Genomic DNA, 25,038 nt, shown 5'->3' with positions numbered 1-25,038 from the left:
TACAATATCTGAATAATTTTCTTTAATCTTTCAATTAAGGTGTGTAAGAGGAAAGCGTGTTAAAGTGATAGATTACATAAAAGTGTGATCCTTCATTTTAGATTTTAAAATTACTGTATAAAGAAAAATATTCAGTAAAGTTTCAATCGACATATAGAGAGCAATTAAAGACATTATTAGCCTCTAGAGAAAGAAAAAGATATAATCATTATTTGACAATATTAAACATTCATTCTTATTGAAAAGAAAAACTTAATTGTTTTTAACAAAAAGTCTTGTAACGATATATGGCAGTGTGTATTGATGTTGGTTAATTCATAAAAAAATGTATCATTTTCAGCCAAAAGTTAGAGAGAACATTTAAGTTTTATATATGTATAATATTTTACCCCTCGCTACTATCAAAAAAAGCAGTCTGAAAGCCCGTTCTGTTACGTTGTATTTGAATATCGGTTGTCATTTGGGTACGTTCGTCACTTATTTACGATTTAATCTTCGGGTCTTTTCGTTTTAATGTTTCCAGTGCGTTGTCTTGTCCAAGGATTCCCTTCGTTTGCACCTTTGGTAACACGTTAGTCACCAACCATTTTATCCTGGGGTGATTGATGTTGGATAAGACTCAATTTTTTCGCGCAAGCGCAAAACTTTTATAATTCGGCAGCAACAGAAATCAAAATTTTCCTTTGAAAAATCTGCTTGATGAAGTAATAGGTCTGATTTAGAATCTTTTTACGGGTAATTAAAAAAAAAACTGCATGTAATTTTCAAATTTTTTGAACAGAAGGATAAAAGCACCCCGGCTAATAAAACAATCGATGCCTTACTTCTTGTTGACTAAAAATACCAAGTGGAACTCCATTTATTTTCTACTGGCCTTCTATCTTTCCAATGCCCAACTTAATCATGATTCGACAAAAGTGAAAGGGGGCTCTAGAGGTGTTTGAGAGAAAAGAGGGACTGGGGTTCCAGGGGTTTATTTGCTGAATTCTTGCCCAAATTTTGCGCAAAATTGACAAACTTTTCCAACAAATGGGGTGTTTCTACCCCTGCCGGCAACTCCCCTTTTCACTTTGTTGTCACAGCATATTTGCATGCACTTGACGACCATGATTCTGTGTTGTGAAGTAGGATTTGCGAGTTTAACAGTTTTAAAGATGTAACTTTATCATGACATGGCTACTACCTACATTTACTAAGGACCCTATGGTCCTATTGGAAAAGGAAATTATATAAATTATCTAACTCTTTCATAGAGATGTAAATTGGGTTAATGATTCGCAATTGTTAACATAGTATAATTATTCTTTTATTTAAGAACAAGTACATTTTGTATGTTTTCACAAAGGTAAACGATCTTTTTCTCACGATCGCATCAAGTAGTTGTTAACCGAGTATTCGAGAAGAATATATCAAACATTCATGAGCGTTTACGACTTAACGGCCCTGTCATTTAAACTCTACCTCTCGTAGTGAAAATTGGATAATAGCCCTAGCTTATTGCTTTAAAGTAGACTCATTGTCTACATGAACGTACATGATATGAGATATTTTATCAGGCGTTTGAATTGAAAACTTTTAACGTTAATGATCGATCCTGATATTAATAAGTTTGTATGTGTATATGGTACTACAAAGTCTAATCCATGAAAAATTTCGTGCAATATATTCCAAAAACAAGTAAAGTGATATATTTTTTTGAAACACGATAAGTAGTGGATAAATATCCAATTGTCCGCCATGCCCATACCATGGAAAAATTAAGATTATATAAATGGTGAATTGTAATTGCACCTATTAGTTGCCTTATTTTTGCATGTATGCATGGCCTATTTACGGATTTTTTTTTACATATACCCCTGAATCAGGACCGGTAATTCAAGTTAAAAGTTCACTAGAGACTCTACAATATCCTATTTCATGTAGACATGAGCGTTCATGCATTCTATACATGTGGATTAAACAATTGAGTACAGAGACATGCAATTCCATAAATTTCAACTAAAGCGGTTTCTATTTTTTTTCCAGAATGGCCGGGGAAATGCAGCATTTTTCATACTTATAATTTGTGCATAGAATTTGTAAAATTTCGGCAATTCAATAAGTGCCGTGTTTGAAATTGAATTTGTAATATAAAGCACAAAATCAACAAGCCATTTCACACATATAAGGTAAAAAGTCAAAAGTTTGTTAACATGTTCATTTTAGATTTCACGCACAGTATACAATGTATGTGCACAAGCCTATTTACATATACATGTCATCTAAAATCTAAAACTTTCAATTCTATAACCATAAGGTTTTAGCGATCCAAGCTGAGCAGACTTCTCACATTCATTGCTGTGCTATCATGCAGCTCGATCAATATTGTTGATTGACAGTTCTGCACCGCCACCTTTATTCCATTCATTGCCTCATTGACAGACCTTACATGTCTATCTCTCTGCATTCATCTAAAGCCTTGCAAAATGTTATATGTCCTTTATGTGTTAAAGGAAATCTTTAAGGAATCTCTGTGCATTTAACGAAAAAATATACACGGCCCAACACAACCTGATGTTGTTTTTCTGATTCCTGCAAGACCAACAAATAGATGTAGGTTTATATTGTAAAATTCAAGAACCCACTTGTAGGTCGCTCATTAATTTGGTTCTTGCATTGTTATAAAGAGGACATACAAAAAAGTAATGGTGAGCAGTCTCGTACGTATGACCATAATGACACAAAGTTGCAAAGGGTGTAATATTTTTGACCCGTCCGTCAGTCCGTCCGTCAGTCAGTCCATCTTCAGTTTTCTGGACTTTTTTCTAACGCTTGCAGATATTGACGAAGAACATAAAGTAACTAAAATAATATATACATTTATTAAAATTGTTGCTCATTTACTTTTGTTACTTTGTATGTATGATTTTAGTTACTTTATGTTCTTTGTTGTGTATGTCTGTTTTCCATGTCTGGTCTTTGTACCTGGATTACATTCTTTTGATAACCGCTATAACCTTGGTTCCCTTGATTACTCATGTACAAAGTAACAAAAGTAAGTTCCTTACCGTAGGTCAAGATATGAGGCCGACTTTACAGTGTCATTTGTATCCTTTATCACAAGTTGGGGGTAGATGCAATGTATCAAATCCTCGAAAGGATTGTTTAAAGATAATGCGTCATCTATATAACGGAAACTGATATTAAAGGATCTAGCTAAACGATATTCTTTCTTTCGTATCAGATCAGCTATAAAGTCAGCCTTATAAGAGCGAAGGAATAAGTCAGTAAGTAGAGGAGCACAGTTTGTTCCCACTGGAATGCCGACCATTTGTTGAAAAAACCGCGTCCACCACACTGGACAAATATGCTGTCGGCTCGAAAATAGACTTGACATTTACTGGAAAAATATCCACTGAAATACAATTACACAGCATATTATGGACCATTACGAGGAAGTGACAAATTTGTTACACAAACAGAAGCAATAGAGATGAACATACAGGAGAAGAAGTTCCTGCGTTCATGATGAAGGTAGGTAAACGTAGGTAGGAAAGGGCACAAATTAGGTGGAAAACTGTTTATGCGCGTTTAGGATCAGGTCTCCATGCTCGATCAGGAATGTCAACAGTTGTCTAACTGAGAATGTGGATTGTTTATGTAGTTCCGAGGTCCATGTAAGGAATAGAAGGATAAAAGCCAACAAAAACTGACCTGAAAAAGTTAGAAAACATGCAACGATCCATGCTTAGACATTTCCAATGCTTACCAGACAGTACATCATCTGCCGCAGTACAGGATGTTAAAAATATGCCCCGAAATTATTGCTAAGCCACTAGAATTGATATTCAATAAATCATTACAGCATGGTGTTTATCCATTGCAGTGGAAACTTTCAAACGTGATTCCAATTTTCAAGAAAGGTGATACTTCATTACCCTTTAATTACAGACCTATATCTCATATGACCCGTGTTGGGAAAGTAATGGAAAGAGTTGTTTATAAATACATTTACAACCATCCTCATTCAAACAATCTACGATATAAGTTTCAATCGGGATTTCTACCAGAACGATCCACAGTTCATCAGTTAATTGAAATGTATAACAATATACTCAATTCATTGGAAAAGAAAGAAATTTCATGTTTTGTATTCTGTGATTTCTCAAAAGCTTTTCATAAAGTATGACATCGGGGGTTATTGCATAAATTGAAATCAAATTGGCATCCAAGATAAACTTCTGGACTGGTTTCATAGCTGTCTTAAAGATAGGAAACAACAGGTAGTCATAAAGACTTCCTCGTCAGATCTTTTCAATACGTCGGCCGGAGTACCGCAAGGCTCAGTATCAGGACCCCTTTTATTCTTGCACTCTTATGAGGCTGACTTTATTAATTATTGATTAAAAGTTTCAATCATATCCCCTCGTAAGCGTTTGAAATTCAGTTTTGGCAGTTTCAATATTTCAATCTTTCTTGATAACTTTTCTCTGACATGTGTGGTAACAGCTTTGTTGCTCTTTGTGGTACATTTTCAATTGCATCAATATCTTTACTTTTGTGAGGGTTTCAAACACTGTTTGCATACTCTAAATGTGGTCTTACTAATGCCTTGAATAGTAAAATGATTAGTTATCTAACGAGCAGAATGTCTGACGAATAATATAGACTATTTGATTTGCCTTGCTAATTTGGTTTTGAATATGCCTGTCAAATAATAAATTGCTATCGATGTTTACCACAATGTCCTTCTCCGTGTCAACTACTGCAAGAGTTGTTGTGTTGCCATAATATTTCTTCATTGTATATGTGTAGTTATTACATTCTTTCCACTTGGTGTGTATTTTAAGCACTTTGCACTTGTCTGGGTGGAAGCGAAACATCCATTCAACACTCCAGTCGAAGAGGTTTTTAGATCATGTTGTACATATATAAGTTCAACGTCATCTTCAGTTTTGATGTCTCCAAACTATAAGGTGTCGCCAGCGAACAGAAATACTTCTGCCATGATAATACGCATTCAGATAAATCGTTAATAAAGATAACAAAAAGCATAGGTCCAAGAACAGTTCCTTGAGGACTTTATGCCATTTCGAGTAATTCCCATGTATATGGACACGTTGTTTTCTATCACTCAGGAAATTCTCTCAACATTGACATTATTTTTTTTCTTGATGGGTTGTTCCAAGGTGTTTAAGGCTTTGAACTCTTCTTATTTCCTGTCTTTCTAATGTGTATAGGTGCTTTCGAATAGGCATTTTTGCCTTTTGACATTTTTTAAATTTCTGTTTTTCCTGGATTAGGTTTGACGAGATCTCGTCTGGTGTTATAGGAGAGTTCTTCGGGATGTCATCACTTACCTGTGATTTGGATTTGGTTGGCAAAACATCCATTGAGTGGCATAGGGTATCAACTTTAAATTATCAGAACTTTTTCATTTTTAAAGATAATTGAAAAATTCTTTTGGTTCCCAATATTGCAAATAAAATTCTTTTTATCCATGAAATTTTTAAATAAATATTCAGTAATTAGACTATATGTACATAAGATTTTAATTATAATTTTATACAAAGATAGAGGTTTACATATAAATATCACTACAAATTTATGTGTTCAAGTAAAACAATTATAAATTCACACACATAATATGAATTATTTTATCTATATGAAATATTTTACAGAACCAAAATTGGATATAAACAGCTATAATGTTTTGAAATTGTGATTCTAATCATGAAATTGTCAATTGTTTATTTAGTTGTTTATTTGCCAACCAATTTGACACTTAATGATATGCTAATTAGTGAATATGACATCACTAATGAGATTGGCGAACTCTTTATAATGGATATTTGGTCCTAGCAAGATTATGTCAACTGCGCAAGCTGGAGAGGCTACATTTCTTTGTCAGATTTTTCGCTCCTAGGCTGCTGGGCGTAATGCTATTTAGTATCGTACGTGTACTGTTATAACGTTTGTATAATAGAGTAGTCGGATCCAGGATTTTAGATTAGGGGGCGCGCAGTTAAAATTTCGCCGAGCGGAGCGAGCTGAAAATTTTTTTGAGGTTAATATCGTGAAATATTCTTTTAGAGTGAGTGGAATGTAGATATATTTTGTGGTAAGATTAGCGAGAAATTAAAGTTTCAACCTAAAACCGCCTAAATCTATCCCTGACAACCCAAGCTTTGCAAATTTTAGGTGGGGGGGGGAAGCCCGCCACACCCCCGCCTGAATCCGCCCCTGAGTTAGTTTTGCTTCTTGTCGTATTCCTTGATTGATAGCTATGAGTGTCTCTACAAAAATGATATTTTAGGGGTAAATTAAAGATATTTCCAAAACGAGGTACTCTCGTAAATTCATCAAATTATATTGCATGTACAGCTTAGTGGTCCAAAAGTCTTGTAAATTTATGCTGATGGGCACGTGTGATTTCATTTTCAAAATTCGTTCTCTCAATTCAGATGATGACGAATCCATATTCTTGTAATATCTGACGTATGACATCATGTTTTCGTAGAGGGCGCTGATAATTGAAAAAAGCGTTTGGAGTAGTAATTACCTGGAAGATGTACACCTTTACCCTAATTAGGACTTAAACATAATTTTTTCAAGGTAAACAAGTTTAATTTTTCATGAGATAAACTAGACACGAAGTGCAAATTCGTGTAAAGACTAAAAAATAAGTGTTTGTAGCTCGTGTGTGCTTGTGTCCCTCGTACCTTGCAGGTGTAGAAATACCTGAACAATTAAATTAAAATAAATATGAATAGCCGAAACGAATGCAGATTGTTTCTTTCTAAAATAGCTTCTACTTTAGTTTGTATTTGAAAGTCATACTCTTTTATGCATTGTAGAACCGTATATAATAGCAAGCAAACCCGGAAAAGGTGAGACCACGGAACTTCGTAAACAACATGGCTTATAATGAAAGCCCCGAGAAAACGAGACAACTGGCAGTAGCAGCTAGCTCCGGAAGAAGTGTCATTTGTAAAGTTTTATTGTTAGATGGTACAACATTTGCCATAGATGTAGATGTAAGTTTGAAAACAAATGTTTGAACTTGTATATCACGGAAGTGTTTGTTTTTACACCTGTGTGAATATAAATTTCGAAATATTTAACGAAACGTATCTATGACAAAAAACGTAGTTGCGTTTTATTGCCACTAATTCTTTTTCAACTAATAGAACAGTATGCTCTATTCATATTCCATCGTCTGATAACACAAACACCTATTAATTGCATTTTATTATTTTTTTTCACTTGCTTTATGAGTAAACTTAAGTATGAGTTATCTCCACCTAGACATATTAAACTGTGACACTCTGCCTTTGGGCATGAGTCCTTAGTTCATTGAAGCTGTTATTTATGTGAAAGCTTATTGTTTTTGTCGTTAGTGTCGACACTTTCTAGGTTGTCACTCTTTTGTTAAGAAACTTTTTATTATTTTACAAATTTGCCTCATAAAAGTGGACAGTCCATATATATACATGTAGCTGGTTCTGTGTGCTTGGGTATAAATTGTAGTACAAGTGCATGTCATTAGTGTATCTTTTTCAGAAAAAAGCAGTAGGACTTGTTTTGTTTGACAAAGTGTGTGATCATCTCGACTTATTAGAAAAAGACTATTTTGGATTATGTTTTATTGATCCTAAAACAAATTTAGTGGTAAGTGTATCAAATAATGATTTACTTCTCTTTTGATTTTCTGAAGCTCACTTCATTAAAGGATTTCATATGTATTAATTAACCATACTGTCTTTCAATTACAACTTAATGGGTAAATGCTCTAGAATCAGACATCAGCCATAAAAGACTGAAAGATAAATTTGTAATACGTTTAAGCTAGATCACTAAATTAGATACATTATTTAAGTAAACTTTCATTAGAGATATGCCTCCCTTCATGCTTTACTTTTTATAATTAAAGCATCAATTTAACCATGAGTGATGATACTGACCTCTCACGCACGTTTCTCATAGGTGGTGTAATGGAAGGTAGACTGAAACTTCTTATAGTTGAAAAAAAACTTCATTTAATGATGTTCTCTGCTCTGTTTAAGAATAAAAAGGATTTCAAAGTGTTGTGAAATCTTTTAAGATCATTCATGCTTGAACAATATAAGAAGAAAAAATGATGGGTCAGTGTGCCTGTTTTTTTTGCCATTCACCCAGGTGGATGACTGATAGATTGTTATGTCATTTTGTTGAATACGAGTCTTAAAAATAATGTTTCAAGTGACGTTATAACTAATGAAACTTCGAAGTGCTTGGCAAAATTGGATACACTGGGTAATTGATGAAGTGTTGATCTGAAAATATCTGTTTCTGAATGTTGCAACAGAAGGTTCATTCTATATAGAAAGATGCTTGAATAAGACAAATTTATTCTGCAAATGAATGAAATTTGTGTTTTAACATTTTATGAAGTGAAAATCATTAGTTTGTACTTGATATGCTATGCGTGAATGAAATAATTTCTTTTGATATAAATGAACACAATACTCAGGGGTTACGGTTTTGCCTCTTCCCTAAAAGTTTATTAAAAAGTAACTATTGTATTTTTAAAATGTGAGAGTTCATGATTTTATGAATTAATATTATATTGAAATTTAATACTTTTCCAAAGATAATGCATTTCAATATTACATAAATATATGCCTATGGGTGATTTTTTTTAATGTTTGCAGCATTTTTGAGATGGTCCCTTTAAACAGACCTGTTGGTTTGGGGGTTACAATATCAAATGCACAGCATATATTTCCCGTTGTAACTACTCTGCCCTTTTCTTGTGAAGAGGGATTCATGTTAAGAAAATGAAGGAATCAATCTTCACAATTATTAATGCTGGAGGAATGGTATTTAGTCAGTACATGCATCTTGGGTTGTAAGTAACATCCATACAAAAATTATGTTCATTGACTCACATCTATGTGATCTACTCTGTTAAAAGTTTTGGTTAAAATTACCATGACTTCAGGTATTGGAAGGATGAAAATTTTTTAATGCATTGATGTGTGGAACTGAGTAATATTCCGACCTGATAATAATAATCTGGACTTACATTTTCTGCTTTATTTACTTTGGCAAAGGTTCATATCTCAGCAACTACAAGTATTAAGATATGGTATTTGATCTATTAGGACACAACATCCATACTCTATATTTCCACTTATGATATTAATTAAAGAACTGCAAGAAGATCATAATGAACCGACCCTGAGATACCATTAAAATAAGCCAGAATTTTAATAGTACCAATACTTCAAACTCTCCAACTTTCAAACACATTCTAATTTTAGTCTTGAAAAGTACATGTATTTTTATTTACTTTTCATTCCTTATAAATTTGAAGTTTCCCTCAAATATGCCAAATAAATAACCTCAAATTTTTAAAAAGCTAATCTTGTGAGACATAAGCATTTGAAATTATGGGGGCAAATACAAACAATACCAGTTTTATATATTATAAATTTTGATCAGCGTGAACATGTGTTTCAAGGAGTAACCTCTCATCAGCAGCATTAAAATCAAATATTTAGGTAGATCATGATCAAAATATTAGTTGTATACAAGAAGTACTCAAAACCAAAACTATCAACAGAGGAAGCCAAATCCATCACCAAGAGGTTCTAACATATGCAATGCAAGGAATGAAGCCTCAGTGTTTTAAATATTTTTAAATTTGGAATACTGGAAGATTACATAAATAGGGTAGATAAAATATGATATAATTAAGTGTCTGACTACTGGGTTGGTAGGTTTTATTTATTTAAGACCCAGAAAAAATAACAAAAAATTTCGTAAAAGTTCTCCAACTACAATTTAAGGTGGGGAAATAATATTTTATGCTACAAAATAGTTAAAACCAGAGGAGTCCAACAATCTGACAAAAATGGGTGAATATGAGCAGCGAACATTCTTAATTGAAAAATCTGGAATAACCAAGACCTAAGTGTTGTCTGTTGAATCTTGTTAAGTCCTTGCTGCTATGAGGTTGACCCCCTGTAGTATTAAGTCTGTCCTTCTATTTGTCCATCTGTCCATGACAAATCATGTCCAGGCAGTAATTTTCTTGTCTTTTGGTATTTAGCATGAGGGTAGATCAGCTCAAGATGGCATGTGGCATATCATGCTGGCTGTTACTTTGTTGTCTTTTGGTGTAAACATTTTTTGGCAAGAGGGTAGTTAAGCATGAATTTGTGTCTTCCAAAATGTTCATGTTTCACTTTATTTAGGCTATGACCCGTTTTTAGAGATGGTTCCATCTCAATGTTGTCTATTTTTTGGCAAACCAACATTGATGTTAAACATTGTGATTGAAATTGTGAGATTTAGCCACTTAACCACCTTATCCATTCCTTTCTTATAATGTACAAAAATATAAAATGTTAGTATAGAATAGCAATTTTGAAAGCTTCATCTTGCTTCTTTTACAAATGAAATGACATGCAGTCCCATGAAATCAATCATTTTATTGTCAGTTCATAATGTGTTGTGAATTTATTTCTTTATGTCAGATTTTCATCATGTTTAAGTGATGTTGCAACCAGAAAATAATAAATGCATGTACATTAACAGACATAATTTTTTTACTTAGATGTATCTGTTTTTCTTGTACTTAATTTTATTTTTCTTTTCAGTCATGGTTAAATTTAGACAAGAAAATTTCAAAACAGATGAAAGGTAATTAATTGAATTGCACAACAGGATATACTTGTAGCTTCGTGCAGGTAGTACAAATGAGCTAAACTATTATAATGTTTGCTGGTTAAATCCTGTTCTGGTACTTGATATACACACAAGCATGTACATGTATGCAGTATTAAGGAAGTACATAAGTACAGTCCTAATTGAATGGAAGGACTTGTTGGGTTAATACATTATAGAAAGAGAAATTCTACGACTGATCACTGACATCATGGTACACCACTCTGTTAATGGTAACCCACAATTGTTTTATAGTAGTAGAAAGTCCCTGTTTTTTATGAAAATTTGAATGGTAGGTTATGCTCAACAACTTCCAAAAAGAATTTGTAAGAAATCTTAAGAAATAATAATATTATTGGCTACCACTCTCAGAGCGGTGTACCAATATGTCAGTGATCAGTCACGGTTGTGGGGTACCAATTTATATGGATTTCATGGTTGAGTCGAACCATGAAATTAAATTCCAGACGAAACGCATTTTTCCATTTATTTGTACTGTGGGAAATGCTGAACCACAACTTTAAGAATTCATGAATCAACGCTTTGTGTGCAACTCTAATATTGATATCCACAAATAATAGTTAAAGTACTTTCACAGTAGGTGTTTGCGTGGTGTAAGCAGTTTCAAAATGCATTGACATTGATACAAAGGGGCTTGCAATAATATATTGTTCGAATGAGTCTGGTTTTAACTGAGGTTTTTGTGCAATTTGTATTCGCTACTTTATGCTACTTACCTAAATTTTAACAGTTCATCTTCAGGAAGAAATAAATTTGAATTATATCTTCACTCAAGGTTGTAAAATTAGGATGTTGAAATTTACACGTTAAAACTATTGTCAGTAGAGAAATATTTTAAATCACTACTTAGTTAAAGGGAATTCAGTTTTCTAAGGAAACATGTAGACAACAGAAGAAAAAGCGAATAGTCAGAAACTGGAAGCTGAAATTCAATTACAGTCTGTTATTTGATATAAGAAAACTGTGTCTGTTGGTTGTGATATGCTATTTATTGTCATTAAAAGGTCCTTCAGTTTTGAATAACTAAGATAAACAGGAAATGCTCTTCATAATACAGAGTGGAATGTTGTGACTTAAGAATTTCTGTTGCATTTAACCTATTGTTAAAATTATTTACATTTTTTAAAGATGTATTGTATCTGACTTTTTTTTTTCAGACCAAGCATGGCATTTCAACTTTGAAGTTAAGTTTTATCCAACTGATGTTCACCAGCTACATGAAGATTTAACCAGGTATGTGAATACTGAATGACATCACATAACAGTTTTATATTTAATTGTTTTCCAAAGACTGTGTTGTTGATAAGGTTGTCATTATTAGCTTGCCCCAAAATTGATGACACTTATTTCCATGTTAGCCCAAATATAAAATTTATATGCTTGAATGTTTTCAAAGGGCAATTACTCTTGAAATTTAGATTTTGAGCACTTGTTTAATACTTACATGTACATAATTGTTTAATTTTCATGACAGCAGATAGCTCTTCTATAAAGCAACAAAGCATAGAATGAAATTCAGATAATAGTTTAATGTGCTTGTAGTTTTGATGCGAAAAAATGTATCCTGTTACCAACCAGCCATGACTCGATACTGCCAACCTAGAAATATTCTGATAGAAATTGTAGTAAAAAAATTTTGTTGGTACTTGGTATGTTCCAAAATTAAAAAAAAATCTCATATCCTGTTCCAATAAAGGTTGGCTTCGTCAACGAAATTGTTGATTCAAGTAGTAGTAATAGCACCACTACAGGAGCTAGCCCAGTTATATCGATGTGTGTGTGTAATGATTATCTTTTAGACAATGTAGTCATCACAGGAAATAAATCTTAGTACTTTTGATTAAACTTGTTTTAATCATACATGTGTGACATTAATATTGTAGAAGTAAATAAATAAAAATAAATCCCTACTGACCTGGAAATTTGCCTAAGTAACAGGGAACACAAGATATATCTTCTTTGTCAACACTTCATGACACCTTAAGAATTCTTTTTTAAAAAGATTTAAAAAAAAGTTAAGTTACTGCATTTTACCTATTTGAATGTTCAATATTTTTGGCCCTGAATTGCTTTCCTATATTTTGAAAATGGTGAATACTGAAAACTGCAGCGTTTAAATGGTTTAATTTATTACCTAAGATACCTAAAAGTTTTTACATATGTACCCCATGTATGTACATGCCATCAAGATTCACATTTTTCTTTTAAATTAATCTTTTATAAATTCCAGAATAAAAGGATATAGGAAAAAATACAACCTTAAAAATGACCACATAATAGCAGTTGGCTTGTAAGAAGACAGGTTCTGCATGTATAGAGAAATATAAAAATTTCCATGAAGATAAAATAAATGATTATTTTCCTTCACTGTTATGATTATAACACTTATCTTCTTCTGAATCATAATTAAAACACTGTTCTTCATGAAAATCAATCAAGATTATGATTATCTCTGAACTGATTAATCACACTTCATTCTTCATCAATGAAATGATTTTGCATCATTCATTTTTAGCTCACTTGGCCAAAGGCCATGTGAGCTTTTGCCATCACTTGGCGTCCGTCGTCCGTCCGTCGTCCGTCCGTAAACTTTTACATTTCAATCTTCTTCTCTGAAACCACAGGGCCAAATAAAACCAAACTTGACACAAATGTTCACTGGTATGAGCGAATGAAAGTTTGTGATTTTGGTGCCAATCGGAAATTCAAAATGGCCGCCACCGAGGATCTTAGTTTAACATTGGACCCTATGGGAAAAACATGTAAACATCTTCTTCTCGGAAACCACTTGACCAAATTAAACAAAACTTGACACAAATGTTCACTGATATGAGCGAATGAAAGTTTGTGATTTTGGTGCCAATCGGAAATTCAAAATGGCCGCCACCGAGGATCTTAGTTTAACATTGGACCCTATGGGAAAAACATGTAAACATCTTCTTCTCGGAAACCACTTGACCAAATTAAACAAAACTTGACACTATTAAATGTTCACTGATATGAGGGGATGAAAGTTTGTGATTTTGGTGGCGATCAGAAATTCAAGATGGCCGCCACCGAGGATCTTAGTTTAACATTGGACCCTATGGGAAAAACATGTAAAAATCTTCTTCTCGGAAACCGCTTGACCAAATTAAACAAAACTTGACACTAATGTTCACTTTTATAAAGGGATGTAAGTTTGTGATTTTGGTGCCAATCGGAAATTCAAAATGGCCGCCACCGAGGATCTTACTTTAACATTGGACCTTATGAGAAAAACATGTAATAATCTTTTCTCGGAAACCGCTTGACCAAATGAAACAAAACTGGAAACAAATGATCGTTGGCATGAGGAGATGAAAGCTTGTGATTCTTTTGCCATTTCAAAATGGCTGCCACTGTGGATCTTAACTTAACCAAAGTTTCCGCTCGAGAAAATATACATCTAGAGGTCGCCACATGATCTTCAACAAGTGGGAAATTTCCTCCATGTAGCAAGCTCTAAATTGCCCCAATAAAAACAAAGTGGATAAATCAGTGAACACAATACTGAGGGGAGGCTGGAGGGGGTCTGATCCCGGAATCCTGACTTTATTTTTACTAAATCCCGAAATCCCGAACAACAAAGGAACTTAAAAACTGCTAAAATCCCGATTCCCGGTGGATTTATTTCCCGAAATCCCGAAATCCTGAGCTTAAAAACCTCTGATCCCAGCATCCCGAAAAAGGTCCGGCCCTTCCTCAATACTATATCAGTTTATCGTTTATGGTAAGAAACTAAAATGTTTTAAAAAAAGACAACTACATGCCAGTGACTATATTTCCTGCCTTGGGACAGGCGCAAACAATATGCAGCGGGGTTAAACTAGTTTTGTTGGATCCAAACCCTCCCCCTCTATACGGTCAAAGGCTAAAATAAATACAAAGTTAGACACACAGTAAAAATCAACCTGAAATACATCCAATTCATTAGAAAAGTACCTCAACAATTATTAACAATAACATAGAAGACAAACAAATGAGGTATAAACAATGAATGCTCGCAGTTACTGAAAGCAAGCTCAGGACACAAATAAGGATGACAAATCTTCAAGCCTCCCAACACAAAAAATATCAGTTACAAAACTTCCAAAGGATTTAGAACTGCAACATCATAGACTATGTTGGTCTAGCAAGAAGTTGTGCAATGACTAAAATGCTAAAATATGAATGATTAAGTTATAATGTAATGATCTAATAAGAGTATCAATATTTTTTCCTACAAAGACAAGATTTAATGATCTGACAACAATGTCGAATTTATATCCTTTATGAATCAGTCTATTTAAATAATTCTTAAGATTTGATGGACATTGTTTGCATTTATGTGCCTTGTAAACTATATTTCCATACAAAACTGGATGTGAAATGCCTAGTTTAATAAGATTAGTTTTTTAGCAAAGTAATCATGTTGGAGGCTAAGAAACGCTGTGTTTTGCAGAAATTTCATGGATTCCGCAAAACAATGTCAATTTCTGCATTTTTAAAGGCCTGGTTCCGGATTTTAGTATGTTGGGGTTGCAAACTATGCATAATGTCCCCTTTCCAACCTGTCCCATGCAATAATTCCTGTTTACCAATGCTTTAAATTGCAAGAAAATCTTCATCTAAGGAAAATTCCTTGTAAATTTACGCAAAATTATATGAAATATTTAGCAAGTAATTAAACCAGGTGAGCGATACAGGCTCACGTGAGCCTCTGTTTTTATATCATTTTTACTGTAGTTGTGCACAATTTAGACTACACAAAAAATGTTTGTGTTGATGTGTACCAATCTAATTGAAATTAGATTTATCAATTATTCCATTTGGTCACTGCTTGTAGGATCTAACGACACTCCATTCTACTTTCTGTTCTGATGACTTTTCTGATCAGCCAATCAAAATTCATCTTTCATGATTTAGAAAGCATTATTCAAAGGGAAAAACCAGAGGATTCTGAAAAGTTCATCTTAACAGAAAGTAGAATGGAATGTTGTTAAAGCCTACATGCAGCGGCCGAATACAACAATTGATAGGTCTAATTTTGATTAGATTGGATGTGTGCTTGGCCATGTTTCCCTTTCTATGTGTGCATTCTATTTTTTTTCTCTGCGGACCCAAATGTTTTCATACCATTTGTTGTTATATATCAATGAATGCTGAGTAGTAGATTATCCAGGTAGTGTTTCCTACAGCCTTTGAAGTGAATGGGCTGGATAATCAAGGTAAAAAGGAACACTACATAAGAGGCATATGTGAAGGCACATCATGCAAGCATTAACATCTATATAAGTAAAATAGAAAGGGCAGGATGCCCAAAGCCATTCAAATCCATCTGCTGTTACGGGCTGCTCTGACTTTCAAAATTCTGTTCCAATTTATGCCGCCAATTTTCAGAAATTGGAGCTAACAAAGGTGCCAAAAATTGTTCTATTTTTAGCTCACCTAGCCAAAGGCCATGTGAGCTGTTGCGATCAGTTGTCGTCTGTTGTCGTCCGTTGTCGTCGTCGCTAACAATTTTTTAAAACTCTTTTCCTCTGAAACAACGTGATCAATTGGAACCAAACTTGGTATGAAAGTTCCTTGGGGTATCCTGCATAGAACTGATTTGGATATTTTTGATCGGTCGAAAAACATGGCCCCTGTTACTAAAAATAGAATATAGGGGTCAAACAGTAGTTTTTCGCATATATATCCAATACCATTAGGTTAAGCCAAATTCTGACAATGTAGAAGTGTTTAGCATGATGAGATCTATCTGCGGTCAAATTTTCATTTTAATCTATTAAGCCATGTTGGAGTTATTGCCCTTTTTCAACGTTTTTTGCTATTTTTCATGTTATTTCTTTCAAAACTCTTCTCTTCTGACACCACTTGGCCAAATGGAACCAAACTTACTTTAAATGTTCCTTAGGGTATTGTGCATAGAACTGATTTTGGGATTTTTGATCCATCGAAAAACATTGCCATCGTTACTAAAAATAGAACATAGGGGTTATACGTAGTTTTTCGCATTTATCTCCTAAACTGTTAGGTTTAGCCAAATTCATGGGTCAAAAGTGTTCATCATGATGAGATCTATCTGTGGTTAAAAGTTGGTGAAAATCTGTTGACCCATGTTGGACTTATTGCCCTTTTTAGATGTTTTTTGCTGTTTTAAATGTTATTATTTTAAAAAGTCTTCTTCTCAGAAACTACTCTACAGAATATAATAAAAGTTGGTATTTTTGATTTAAAGGGTATCCTTAACAAAATGACAGTTTGGATATTTGATCTGTTATGAAGCATGGCCGCTGTTACTAAGAATAGAACATAGGGGTCATACGGCAGATTTTTGCATACATCTCCAAAACGGTTAGGTTTAACCGAAATCTGACTGGGGTAAAATTATTCAGCATGAAGAGATCTATGGTCAAATTTTGGTGAAATTTGTTGACCCAGGTTGGAGTTATTGCCCTTTTTGGACTTTTTTTGCTGTTTTTGATGTTATTTCTTTAAAATCTGCTCCTCAGAAACTATTCTGCAAAATTCAATGAAAGTTGGCATATTTGTTTTATAGGGTATCCTTAACGAAATGACTGATTTTTGATTACTAAAAAAACATGGCTGCCATTTCTAAAAATAGAACAATAGGGTCAGACAGCAGATTTTTGCATACATCTCCAAATTTGTTAGGTTTAGCCAATATCTTTCAATTGCTGAATTGATCCTTATTATAAGGCTTACAAATGTGTCCAATGAATCAAATGGAGTCAAAATTGTCGGACAACTCCTTATTAGCGTTATTGCCCTTAAAAGGCAAAAAATTGACCAGGTGAGCGATTCAAGCTCATGGGAGCCTCTTGTTTTTCAATATGACAGGAAATCCATTGTTGACTTTTCTGTGACAATTCATCAAAATGACATTCTGTACCCCAGATTCACTCAAGATGCATCTAAAACCATTTGTTAATTTTCATATACAGATGTTATCTTTGAATTCTGCTTAGGTGGTAAATGGAAAAAGTAAATCTCTTACATATTTTCCTTATAGAATAGGCACGATATCCATTGTAATGACTTGAGTATACATGGGATTTGTAAGTCTCGTTCTAGTTTCAGTTTTCCTTCCGGAATTTTAGATGTAGAACGTATTGAAATCAGAAGGCTGTTCTGCATTTTATTGTTCACTTCTGGGAAAAGAAAACGCTGTGTCACTATGCAAAATCTTCTATTTCTATGCTTTTCTCAACATTTTTATTCAGTAGAACTAGATATTTGTCATTTTTTATCAGTATTTTTTTACAAAAATATATTTTGCTTTTAACATTGAACTCAATACTATGTTAATGACGAATCTCTATGCATTTGAATGGGAGATGAGGACCCATTCTCATGAAATCATGGAGTCATGTGACAAGACTTACATACCCTATTGGAATATGATTTTGCCATTCTATAAACAAGTTGTTGCATATACTTGTGCTTTTGTTCATGTCTTCCCATCATTTTATTGAAATTAACCACATGATGTAGGAATGATAGTTATCCCTAGTTATAACATTATGTATCTTCATCATATAGGAAATATAAATATAACAAAGGACTAAGGTACCAGTATAAACAATTATTGACAGAAACAAGAAATAATGTTTAACAAATATTCATTAATTTTTTTTTTCCCTATCAAAAAATTATTACTAAACCGAAATGAATACTAAAACTGTTAAATATATTAATGTTGCCTGATATTTCAGGCTGATGAAGGGAATGATTATATAGACACACTTGTTACTGTATGGCCTAATGGCACACTTGAAAAGCTTGTATGAGCACCTCAGTCTAAAATTGTGGCTCTGGGGTGATTTTTACCCACATTTTTACAGATTTTTTCTACTGGTATTCAAATCTGGATTTCACTGTTAAAATTATTTAATTTAATTTTTTAATATTTCTTTGATTGATTATGCCAATATCTACTCTAAATTGTTTCAGGAAAACTGATTTTTTAAATAATTTCTTTTTCACCAAAAAAAAACCTTCTGGAGGAGATGACACAACTTGGTCCATCGAATTGTTGAAGTTCAGTGAGGATAAGAAGAAAATGCATTATGCATATGCTTTTGAATTGTTATTTTTGAGTGTAGGGGAAATTGCCTAGTTTAGTTGTGATTGGATAAACTGTAAATATTGATTTTCACAGATTCTGTCATGTGAACATACATGTATATATATCAATTTCACAGTTTAAAGAAAAATGATAAGCATTATATAATGTTCAAATCAATTTCCTGGGTACTATTTTTTGACATGAAAGTAGCGAAAATATATTTTTGTAAGTATGAACAGTAAGCCAAGAATACTGTCAGTTTTGTAATATGCAGTTACACATTGACTGTTGATGTATTTATTAAATATAACTTAAAAGGTACATGTACATAAGTGTGAGTTCAGAAACTAGTAGCTTAAGAAGGTAGACCTAGGATAAGGGATAAAACTCTTGAAATCAGTGATGTTTGTTTCATATTCAATTTCACCAATGCCTACTAAGCTTTCTTTTGAAACAGAATGAAATCAATCTAAGTTACTTTGATGTTTACATGAGATTGATGTAAAATGTTGAATACAAACATTCCAATAATTTGTATGACCTGTGTCCCTTACCTTAGGTCTACCTCCTTAATGTATTGTGTATTAAATAAGTATTTATAAACATGTAATAGAAACATTCTAAATTTGATTTAAATGAATACTTTTGTTTTTTGTCTTTCCTTTCAATAACTGGAAACAAAAAGAGAATAAAATACAAAATTAGCATCTGTTTCTGGACTTGCGCCTATTTTAAACTATTAAAAGCAATTAAAAAAAAACTGGGTACCAATGGTTCATTTTATTAAGCATGTTCAGCACATGTTCAGCACACTAATTTATTCTTCATAAACCCACAGGCCTTCAATCTGATAAAAATAAAATCTTCAATGATGCCCCTTAATTATCTCATAATTAAGGCATCAAGAAAATATAGCAATGTTCCATTGTAGGTTATATCAGGTTATAATTTTGAAGATTTTATTTTCCTTAGATTAACTCTTCATGCACAAAAACTACTTCTGTTACCAAACCAATGTTCTTAATTTTTTAAGAATTTGGATATTATTGTAAATAATTTTTCATCAGCATGCATCAATTTTTGGTCATATTTGGTTAATAGGTCAAAACTAACATCCTTTTTTTCAGACTATGTATTAAATACTAACAGGGTTAAACTAGTGATAATTTTTGTACCATGACCAGCTGCCTCTTTTCTAGCTAGTATGTAAAATAAAAAAAAATAAATTGATTATATAAAAAAGAAAGAATCTGAAATATTCTTTATACATACAGTTGTATGATTAAAAGTTTCAATTTGCTGTAACTCCCTATGGTCAATATATATGTCCTAATCTTTAGAGAGATTCAAACCATTTTATGGCCTTGATACGTATACTTTATAAAAACCTGTTCGTGACTTAACTTTGCATCATATTTCATGGATAATATTCAAACTATTTTGTTCATCGTTAAAATTGTTTGAACTGAAATTTATAATTTTCAGGTTTCTTCTGTAGTTTTAGCAAAAGAAGTGGAGCACCTAAAATTTTCATTCAAGTTCAAACATTCTTATTTTTGTCTTTGCAGATATCAATTGTGTTTACAAATCAGAAGAGATGTGGTTAGTGAAAAGTGAGTTTAAGTATTCGCCCCTTCCCCAATTTCCTTCCTCAGACGCTGTGGGGTGTACTTTATATTACTATATGCTGATACAATTAGATCTGTTTAAACCAAACCACCCCTTTTGAATTGAAGTGTTTGTTCAGTTTTAAGGTGGGTTCTTAGTTATACAAGTTCAAAGAGTAATCAAGGGAACCAAGGCCATAGCGGTAATCAAAAGAATGTAATCCAGGGACAAAGACCAGACATGGAAAACAGACATACACAACAAAGAACATAAAGTAACTAAAATCATACATACAAAGTAACAAAAGTAAATGAGCAACTCAGGCTCCACTAAAAACTGGGAGCATGGACCAGATCAAAATGATGGAGACTTAAGATTTCTGGTTTAGACTGGTTTAAAAGTTATAGTCAGGGCTTAGTTTAGAAGAAATTTTGCTCTAAATTTGGTTTCATCATTTTGTATGCAAAGAATGTTAACTTGCTCAGTACATTGTTAATATTTTGTTTATTTTATGTGGTAGAAATTTAGGTTAGGCAATCAAAATTGATCAATTCTACACCTAGTATGTATCGTATTGGAGAACCCTCAGACTCAAGAAATTTTTTTTGAGATATACTGATGTATCCAATTGGAGGGACTTGCTGTAGATATACCCTCACTTGTAAGTGATCATATGTACATGGAGATGTGCATGAAGGAATACAATTACTATAGGAGGACTGCAAAGGGAGATAACTGAATTTAAATGTAATACACTAAAAAAACTTAACTCCATTTGTAGCTTGGAGTTTTCTCTTTTTGGGCTTGATCCCAGTTTTTTTTTTAGCTCTAGTTTACACCTATACCCTCATATTCACATGATTTATACTTGTAATCACATGTTTTATTCCTGTATTGACATGATTTATACCAGTAGTTACATGCTTTATTCCTGTATTCACATGATTTATACCTGTAATCAAAAGAGGTGACACGTTTTCTGTTCTCTCTTTCTAGATTACCATGTTCATTTGTGACCTACAGTTTACTCGGTTCATATACCGTCCAGTCTGAATTAGGGGACTGGGAAATGGAAGAATTCGGACCTGGTATTGATTATATCAAAGATATGAAATTTGCTCCACATCAAGATAGAGATTTATTAAAGAAAATTGTAGAACTGCACAAAACACACAAGTGAGTATTTGATATATTATTTACGTTACATATTAAAGCAATGTTTGTGATAAGAATTTTAATCTATATAGAGAACACAGCAGTTTTTTCAGTTAATTTCAAGAAAAAGTTCTACATTTTAAAACAATTTTTTATTTGTATTGAATCTCGAATTTTTTTGCTTAAGTACAGGTTAACCTAATTATCATGCAGGTAAAGAAAAATGTGACCAGTGAAAAACTTTGACCACTTTCTGAACACTTGTCTTTTTCTTCCTGGCTGTTTCTGTGACCAGTTTTTTTATTCACAGATTTAAGTTCTTGATTGCTCTATAAATCTTATTAACTTGTACTTTGAAGAAAGTATAAAAAATTAAATTTACATGTTTCAAATCTTTGAAAATATAGAAAATAAAACATTTATGAATATTCCACAGTTAACAGTAATTTTAAGCTTTTGATGATATTTTGAATTTTTATGGTGTTATCATTTGCTTGATGATAAGTGTAACTCCTCCTCAACCGCTTAAGGGATTTTGATGAAATTTGATAGGGAAGTAGTGCATTATATTCAGATGTGCAATAAAGAAGCCAATTACTGTTGAAGAACTCAGAAGGGAAATTATTTAAGAACAGTTTTTGTTGATATTTTACATTTTGAATCTCCATTTGAAGGGGGAATATTTTCATTGTGAGCTTGCCCATAGTATTTCTACTGCAACCACAAATCATATCAGTGCAAAGTGAAATAAATTATCCTTCTGAAGTAAAACGTTACATTTATTACATTTCAGAGGTCAAACTCCAGAGGAAGCTGAGTTACATTTCTTAGACAATGCCAAGAAATTAGGTCTTTATGGTGTTCACCTTCATGATGCTAAGGTAAACTTTATTAAGTATGTTAGGAAATTTCATTGAAAGGCAGCAAGTTGATAAAATTGATTCCTATGTCTCAGACAAGACAATTTTCTTAACCTATTTGCTTTTGTTTTTCAATTTGAACATGTTACTTGTGTTACTTGGTAAATAAGAATCATTTGGCTTATCCTGCAAAAAATGTGTGTTTTTACAATATGGTGTTTTTTTTGTGTAATAAACAAGTGTTTTTTTTTTTTACACATTTTGTCATTACACATTTGAAACATGTACAAATGATCTTTATTGGAAATCCCCCATATCAAAACTTAAATTTTGGGAATAAAAAGGTTTTGTGAGTAATTGATGGATCATTTTTTATACAAAAATTAGGTACATTTCAGCTGTTGAATACCAACTTGAAAAATAACTTAATCAAAGTGTTGCTTCCTATTCTGAAACTTAAGCAAATATAGAGAATTCAGTAAGAAAATTAGCCATTATTGGTGTATAATTAAGACAGCAATAGAAGTTGACAAACTTTTACACACACACACAAAAATTATCCGTGCCGCATCTTGGCGATCGGTGTTAAGGGGGTTGGAAAATTTATTGGTTTTCAACAATTTTTGACTGCCTGTAGGTTTAGTGGGGTATACCTAGCACGACATGTTGATTTTATTTTGTAGGATGGAGAAGGTGTAGACATACAAATAGGTATCTGTGCCAGTGGTATAACAATCTACAAAGACAAACTACAGATCAACAGATTTGTGTGGCCAAAGGTTGTCAAAATGTCCTACAGACGAAATAAATTTTATATTAAATTGAGGCCAGGGGAGGTAAGAATGTTAATGAATATTTTCTACTTGGACTTTTCTGTGAGGTGATCATGTGTGCTTTGGTTTACCTGTAGTTATTGTATCATTTCATCCATTCATTTGAGTCAGATTGGATATTAGGTACTGCACCATTAACAATCTGGAGAGATAAAAAATGTGTGAAATAAAGTGTGGCAATTTTTTTTATTTATTTCAATTCAAATACTGTAAACTTTAATTTGGCTACTTTTGAGTAGACAGAGAGCCGCAAAAAAGTAGTCCCAGGGAAATGGATTTTAACACCATATACATTTGTAGCTCTGATGTATATTTTTTTGAAGCAGCAAAAATTAGCAACTGCTAAAATATATAATATGTTTACAGTAAACCTTGCAACCCTTTATTTTTACACATGGTTTGATCCAAAATTAAGATTCTTTTTATTGTCACTGGAGCAGTAAACATGGTCCGGTACAAATGACTCAATATTGTATAGCTGTTGTAACACAATAGCTACAGGTAGATGGAAACATCCATGGTCAACTGATTGTATATCTAATCAGTAATAATTAAATTCAGCCAAATGTTTATTCTTGCCTTATATACTTAGTGCACCATTCTGCCAAAATTAAAACCACAAAAATTCATCATGTACCCTCAGAGAATACCTTTTTGCCTAAAAACCACAAAATTATGCACCGTCAAAATAATATGGTAGCTAATTCACTGATAGTTACTTTTAATGAATAAATAAATAAATAAAATAATAAATAAGTTTTATTAAGAGTTGGCTTGAAATACATAATAATAAACATAAGCTCTATTGAGCTTTTGACTGACATAAAAAAAAGCAGGAGATGACTGAGAAGTGAATTACAGTATTGAAAACACACAGAAGTATTTTGTACAAATACTTGTTCTGGGTAGTGTTTCCTGTGAAACTTATTCTGAGTGGTGTTTCCTTTGATACTTATTCTGGGTGGTGTTTCCTTTGATACTTGTTCTGGGTAGTGTTTCCTGTGAAACTTATTCTGGGTGGTGTTTCCTTTGATACTTATTCTGGGTGGTGTTTCCTTTGATACTTATTCTGGGTGGTGTTTCCTTTGATACTTGTTCTGTGTGATGTTTCCTTTGATACTTGTTCAGGGTGGTGTTTCCTTTGATACTTATTCTGGGTGGTGTTTCCTTTGATACTTGTTCTGGATAGTGTTTCCTGTGAAACTTATTCTGGGTGGTGTTTCCTTTGATACTTATTCTGGGTGGTGTTTCCTTTGATACTTGTTCTGGATAGTGTTCCCTGTGATACTTATTCTGGGTGGTGTTTCCTTTGATACTTGTTCTGTGTGGTGTTTCCTTTGATACTTGTTCTGGGTGGTGTTTCTTGTGATACTTGTTTTGGGTGGTGTTTCCTGTGATACTTGTTCTGGGTGGCGTTTCCTGTGATACTTATTTTCATGATTTTCTTTTCAGTTTGAAGATTTTCAAAGTATGATTGCATTTAAATTACTGTCAATCAGACATTCAAAGAGATTATGGAAAATATCAGTAGAGCACCATTCATTCTTCAGGTGAGACTTATTTTTTGTGCAATCATGGGAAGGGGGTACTCTGTGTTACCTTTGTCTGTCTGTCTGTTCATGATGACACATTTTATTAACAGTTTTCTCTGTAACTACAAGTCACAGCCTCTTGATATTTTTACACAAGCTTTATATAGATATTTTACATTGTACATGTTGTGGTGACATCAAACTTCTGTTAGATTGCTTGTTTCACATTTTCACCATGACATAAG

The 25,038-nt window shown here is 32.9% G+C and overlaps 1 protein-coding gene across 3 annotated transcripts in view; it reads left to right on the top strand.

Moving 5' to 3' along the window:
- Nucleotides 1-6,471: 6,471 nt before the first annotated feature.
- Nucleotides 6,472-25,038, top strand: part of LOC148621132 (band 4.1-like protein 3) — a 41,208-nt gene continuing 22,641 nt past the window's right edge. For all 3 annotated transcript variants that reach the window (XM_088575197.1, XM_088575196.1, XM_088575198.1), the window contains exons 1-10: nucleotides 6,472-6,594; nucleotides 6,837-7,016; nucleotides 7,543-7,650; nucleotides 10,626-10,668; nucleotides 11,871-11,946; nucleotides 20,374-20,418; nucleotides 21,410-21,589; nucleotides 22,362-22,449; nucleotides 23,112-23,264; nucleotides 24,714-24,811. In XM_088575197.1, coding sequence (XP_088431323.1) covers nucleotides 6,897-7,016; nucleotides 7,543-7,650; nucleotides 10,626-10,668; nucleotides 11,871-11,946; nucleotides 20,374-20,418; nucleotides 21,410-21,589; nucleotides 22,362-22,449; nucleotides 23,112-23,264; nucleotides 24,714-24,811 — 911 coding nt within the window. In that variant the 5' untranslated portion in view covers nucleotides 6,472-6,594; nucleotides 6,837-6,896. The remainder of the gene's footprint in view (nucleotides 6,595-6,836; nucleotides 7,017-7,542; nucleotides 7,651-10,625; nucleotides 10,669-11,870; nucleotides 11,947-20,373; nucleotides 20,419-21,409; nucleotides 21,590-22,361; nucleotides 22,450-23,111; nucleotides 23,265-24,713; nucleotides 24,812-25,038) is intronic.

Source organism: Perna viridis, chromosome 3 (assembly GCF_037379345.1).
Source record: "Perna viridis isolate PV_CMFRI_1.1 ecotype Kerala chromosome 3, ASM3737934v1, whole genome shotgun sequence".
NCBI classification, from domain to species: Eukaryota; Metazoa; Mollusca; class Bivalvia; order Mytilida; family Mytilidae; genus Perna; species Perna viridis.
This window is presented reverse-complemented; position numbering and strand designations above follow the sequence as displayed.